Consider the following 6324-nt stretch of genomic DNA (forward strand, 5'->3'; position numbering starts at 1 on the left):
CGACCCCCCTGCCTGCTCCTTCCCAGCTTGTGCTCTCTCTCTCTCAAAAATAAACCTTCAAAAAATATTAAAAAAATATTTTTAAAAAGTCCATCTTGACTCCAATAACCTCAGAAGAGAAGTTGAGAATTGCTTATAGGCAATAACAGTTTCACAGTGTGTGTTCTTGGCAGTAAAAGCAGTAGTATGCTGTCCATCTACAGCCTCTAGGACATAAGGAGAGAAAGAGAGAGGAGAGAGAAGTAGTGAAGTTTAGAGAAATGAGGAAATTGGAGCCACGAACATAGGATTTCACGACCTGCTAAGTTGCAGAATCAAAAATAAAGGCATGGCTTGGTGTGCTGCATAATGCACCCCCTCCCCAAGATGTTCTTGTCCTAAGCTCTGAAATTCATGGATATATTACCTTGTATGGCACAAGGGACTTCACAGATGTGGTTCAATTAAGAATCTTGAGACGGGGAGATAAACTGGGGTAAAACCAGTGGGCCTGATATATTCACACGGGTCCTTATAAGAGGGAAGATCTTGTCTGAATTCAAAGAGAAGGCCATGTGACATGGGAGCAGAGATCCGAGTGATACAGCCACCGGCCCAGGAGCCAAGGGATGGCGGTAACTTCTAGAAGCTGGAAGAGGCACAAATGGGGTTTCCCCTGGAGCTTCTAGGAGCCACCAGCCCTGCTGATGTCTTGACTTCAGACCAGTGAGGTTGATTTGGGGCTTCTGATCTCCAGAACTGGAAGGTAATAAATACATGTTTTCTAAAGCCATGAAGTTTGTGGCAGTTTGTTACAGCAGCAATAGGAAGCCTAACACACATGGTGGCGATGCCGGGTATAGGAATTCAATCAAACTGGCCACATCCACCAGCAAACTCCAGTCAAATCTCCCCTGCCATGTTTCCCCTAGGGCCTGCAAGCTAAAAGTGATTTTCCATATTTTCAAAGGGTTGCAAACATCAAAAGAAGAATACGTAATCATATTTCATGACGCGAAATGAATATGAAATGATATGATATGAAATTCAAATTTTCAACGTCCATACGTAAAGTTTCATTGGGACCCAGCCATGCTATCTCATTCCTGTATTGCCTGCACCCCTTACAGCAGAGTTGAGTAGAGGTGACGGAGACTGTGCGTGGCGCTGTCCTCCCTTCACGCTGTTGGGTGTACCACGAATTGCGGTAACGTGGTTATAACTCGACAGCGTTTTGAATGCCACGTGTACCACCATATTAAAGCATTTTTTTAAAAAGTTACAAGTGCATACCTATCATGTCAAAAAAAAGAAAAGTGGATTTTGAATGTCACGCGTTTAAGGCACAGTGGCATGTAGATTACTTGGTTATCACATTCGATGTCAAAGCACTGTTTATTACACGGTGACACTGTAGCATTCCTAAAAGAGTAGACGACACAACGGCGTTACCAAAATAAGCGTTCAGTGCAGTGTTCCTGACTCCCAGGAAAGCAATGGTTAGAAAAATTAGAAACTTTAAAATGGGATATCTTATCGTAGCAAAATTCTTCACAAACATGATAATGAGGCTGCAGCCACAGTGATTTTCCTGAGTGGCTCATTTGTTAGCCAAGCTAGGAAAGCCATTTATTGATGATGAGTTAATTAAATCGGGTTTGATTGCAGAAGCCAAAGAAATGTGTCCAGGGAAATGAAACTTCTCAAAGACCATTAGCCTTTCAGCGGGAGCAGTGCCTCGAGTTGAGGACATTGGAAGCAATACCAATAGTCATTTAAAAAAAAGAAAAACAAACAAACAGGGCAAATGGCTTCAAGTGGTTTTCCTTGGCTCTCAATGAGGGGGCAGATGTTACCAATACTGTTCAGTCGTGGTACTTTACTCACAGTCAATGCTGAGTTTAAAGTGATGGAAGGGTTGGCCTGTATGGATAGTCTGTGTGGGATGACTCAGATGAGAATATTTTCAAAGAAGTCAAGAGAATAACTCATTCGGCACAACCCGAAGTAGAACCTACTAAGATGTGTTACAAACACGTATGGAGCAGAACAAGGCTGAGTTGGAGAAATGTACGGAGTGAGTGAAAATGCAAGTTGATTAAATCCTCTGGTTATTCATTGTATTATTAAACAGCAGGCATTTTGCACGAAAGTACTGGAGTCTGTCTTGTGTTTTTCAACCATAAGCGGCAATACTCATTCGCTCGTGGACTAAACCACAGTCAGTTACATGAATTTTTGTCAGAACTAGAAGCTGAAGATTTCTGATTTGCCCAACCAAAAGCAGTTCGATAGCTTAGCAGTGGTAAAGTTTTTCTCAGTCAATCCCCCCCCCTTTAAAAAACATTTTTTAATTACATTTCTTTATTTTTCAGAGACAGGGAGAGACAGAGCATGAGCAGGGGAGGGGCAGAGAGCAAGGGAGACACAATCTGAAGCAGGCTCTGTACTAACAGAGCCTGATGTGGGGCTCGAACTCACAAAACGTAAGATCACACCCTGAGCCGAAGTTAGTCGCCTGACTGAGCCACACAGGTGGCCCCCCTCTTTTTTTTTTTGAGCTCAAGGTTGAGAGTGAACATTTTCTGAATGAGAAGAAACACCTGCAACCACTATTATTAAATGCTGGATGGCTTTTTTTTCTTCAATTAGCTTTTGCTGTAGGCTTAATGTTACCTAATGCATTTAAACTAAAATTTCAAGGCAGAGCACTGCTTATATGTGAGACTTGTATTTCAGTAAAGTCATTTCAATGACAACTAGCATTGTTTGAATCACAAGTAATGCCATTACTTTAATCTCTTCTTGTGCTGTCAAAAAGGAAAACAAAAATCAGGATTTGAATTCCCTCACCAATTTGCAATGAATATATTTTCTGAGCTTGAATTGCAATTCCAGTGGTGTTTTTCGGAACTTGATGCGAAGTGCAAAGGAAATTTCTATATTTAAAACTCAATTTAACTGTGCATTTCAGGAGTTTCTACCTAAATTTCAGTCGGAAGTGATTATTCTGTAATGTAATGACATAATAAAAAGGCAAATAGCAAGAGGAGAATCCAATAGAATTCTGTAAATTCCTTCTAAAATTTGAATATGCTTGGGGTGCCTGGGTGGCTCAGTCGGTTAAGCGTCCAACTTCGGCTCAGGTCATGATCTCAGAGTTCGTGGGTTCGAGCCCCATGTCGGGCTCTGTGCTGACAGCCAGCTCAGAGCCTGGAGCCCGTTTCAGATTCTGTGTCTCCCTCTCTCTCTCTGACCCTCCCCTGTTCATGCTGTCTGTCTCTCTCTCTCTCGGAAATAAATAAAAAACATTAAGAAAAATTTAAAAGATATGAATATGCTCAATTAAAATCAGATATTTGGTATCAGCAGTTGGCAGTGCTTATCTGTGTTAAAAATTTTTTTCAACGATGCAATACATAAAATCTCATTGCAGGTAAGTAGTAACAGAGGAATATTTGCAACTGATGTATTTCGTAAAGACCTTTATTAACAGTGCTCTCTGTTGACTCTTGGGAAAAAGTTGTAAACTTCTATTACAACATAAAAACGAGGTTCTTCAAAAATCTCAAGCTGACCAGCTATGAAGCAATTTAAAAACCTGTAAAGATATATGGAGATTGGCAAGGGAGTTTGATGGTAGAGAACACTCGCTTTGAGTCCTAATTAAGTGAAATATTATCCCCTCTATAAAAGAATGCTATTCTTCTCCTCAGCAGACCTGTACTACAAAAATTGATTACTAGTATATTTTGAATTTCATCAATAAAACATTTGTGGAAATTTGTTTTCTCTCGTTATATAAGTACCTGAATAATCTTGATTTTGCCTCTTGGTCTGCCAAAGGCTGAAATATTTATGTCAAAAGTTTACCCACCCTCGCATTTGACTAAGGCGCGTGAGGGGGTGAGATCATTTATCATTGATTACTATACCACTAGTATATAGTGCAGCACCTGACACACAGCAGAAGATCAGTAGATACCAAATAATGTGAAATCATATGGATGACATTGGAATAAGGCCTAAGGAGCAAACACTGTGATTCTTTAAGACTTGAATTGATTTTTAAAAATTCGAATATAGGTAAAAAAAAGTCTGAATATAGTTGACGCATGATATTACAGTAGTTTCAGGTTTACAACACTGTGATTCAGCTACTCTAAACGTTTTGCTACCCTCCATCACCATGCAATGCTACTACAATGCCTTTGATTATAGTCCCTATGCTGTACCTTTTATTCCCATGGCTTCTTCATTCCATAGCTGGAAGCCTGTATCTTCTACTCCCCTTTACCCACATTGCCCATTCCTCCACCCCCCTTCCATCTAACAACTGTTTGTTCTCGGTATTTATAGGTCTGATTCTGCTTTCTGTTTGTTTTACTTTTTAGGTGCCACATGTAAGTGAAACCATGTGGTATTTGTCTTTCTTTGTCTGCTTTATCTCACTTAGCATAATACCCTTTAGGTCCATCCACGTTGTTGCAAATGGCAAGATCTCATGATTTTTTATGCTTGAGTAATATTCCATTACATATATATACATATATATAACATATATATACACACCACATTTCTTTTATATTTTATTTAATTCATTTGAAGTTCTAGCAGATGGCTTTAAATGCCCCTTGGTTTACATCTTGTGTGTCTTGAACTTTTTCCAGCCAGCCAAATGGTCAATTTTCTAGTCACAAGCTCCTGCTGCCGTCACTAAATTCTGTGTTAAAAAGCCACTAGTTTGGTGTTGTCACTTGGACTTTTGCAGTGATCCAGTGTAAACAGTCTCAATGTCCTTATTTTGGATTGCTCCAGGCGCTTGTCCGCCACAAAGAACATTCTGGGAGAGTTTCTGGATTGGGCAAGGAAGGGTGGAAAATGTCCCCTTATGACTGTGGCAAACAGGATTATTAAGAGGCCTCTATAAGTCATTTGCATGATGAGGGTCTAGTATCTAGAATGTATCACAAACTCTTACAACCCGTTGAAAAATGGGCAAAGGATTTGAATAGACATGTCTCCAAAGAAGATATATAAATGGCCAATAAGTGTATGAAAAGGTGCTCATCATTTGCCACCAGGGAAAGGCAAATCAAAACCACAATGAGATGTCACTTCACACTCACTAGGATGCTTATGATCAAAAAGGCAGACAAAAGTAATTATTGGTGAGGCTGTGAAGAAGTCAGGCTCCTCCCCTATATGTATCTGGTGGGGATGCAGAATGGTAAAACTGCTTTGGAAAACACTCTTGGCAGTTCCTCAAAAGGTGAAACACAAAGTTACCATGTAACTCAGCGACTCCACTCCTAAGTATGCACCGAGGAAAACCGGAAACACCCGTCCTCGCAACAACTTGTACACCGATGTTCATTAGTCATTATATCCAAAAAGTGGGAACAACCCAAGTCTCCATCAATGGCTGAATAAACCAATGAAATGTGGTATAGCCATACCACAGGATATTCAGCCATAAAAAAGAATTAAATTCCTTTTCACTGATTCGTTCCTTTTTACCCATTCACGCTTCAACATGGGATGAACCTCGAAAACATCAATCTACGTGAAAGAAGCCAGCCACCGCCAGCCACACGCTGTATGATTTCATTCGTTCGAAACGTCCAGAAGCGGCAAATCCGCAGAGACAGAAAGTAGATTAGTGGTTGCCAGGGGCTGGGGAAAGGTGGGGGAGTGACTGCTCATGACACGGGATTTCTTTTGGGGATGATGAAAATATTCTGGAATTAGTGCTGGTGGCTGCACACCTAGTGTATACACTAAAAAACCACGGCATTATACACCTTTTAAGGGGTGAATTTTATATGACATGAGTTATAGCTCAACTTTAAAAAGATACCTCTACTGGGGTGCCTGGGTGGCTTAGTCGGTTAAGCGTCCGACTTTCGCTTAGGTCATGATCTCGCGGTTTGTGGGNTCATAGAGCCGCATATACAGAAATATACACGAGTTAACTTCAGCAGTGCCAAGACTGTCCCCAGCAAAGTCCCGGCTAGCTCAGGCCAAGGCAAAAGAGGTTCTGAGCGCTTCAGGGCGGCTCCCCCTCCGCATCCTGGCTGAATGGAACAACCCGGAAGTCCACGCGACTGCTACGGACACGTGACCAGCCTTCCGGCTGGGAAAAGGCTCGAGGCACGTNGCTCGGTAGTCTGCTCTGACACCCGGGATCGGGAGGAGTACGACGACGGTGAGAAGCCCCTCCACGTCTACTACTGTTTGTGTGGCCAGATGGTCCTGGTGCTGGGTGAGTGGTCGGGAACCGGGCGGCGTCTGCCAGCCGGGAAACTGCGGGTTCTGGAGGGAGGGGTCTGCGGGGCTGCGATG

At 41.9% G+C, this 6324-nt stretch overlaps 1 protein-coding gene across 2 annotated transcripts in view; it reads left to right on the forward strand.

Annotated features, from left to right (window-relative positions):
• The first annotated feature begins 6145 nt into the window (after positions 1–6145).
• Positions 6146–6324, forward strand: part of STEEP1 (STING1 ER exit protein 1) — a 20946-nt gene continuing 20767 nt past the window's right edge. The window contains exon 1 of one of the 2 annotated variants that reach the window (XM_077753075.1): positions 6146–6187. Coding sequence is in view for 1 of the 2 variants with exons in the window: in XM_077753074.1 (XP_077609200.1) it covers positions 6229–6244 (16 nt within the window). In the remaining variant the exon portion in view is untranslated. Of the gene's footprint in view, positions 6245–6324 lie in introns of both variants that reach the window. The other variant, XM_077753074.1, reaches the window with a different exon arrangement.

The sequence above is a fragment of the Crocuta crocuta genome, unplaced genomic scaffold (assembly GCF_008692635.1).
Source record: "Crocuta crocuta isolate KB4526 unplaced genomic scaffold, BGI_CrCroc_1.0 scaffold944, whole genome shotgun sequence".
Classification (NCBI taxonomy): domain Eukaryota; kingdom Metazoa; phylum Chordata; class Mammalia; order Carnivora; family Hyaenidae; genus Crocuta; species Crocuta crocuta.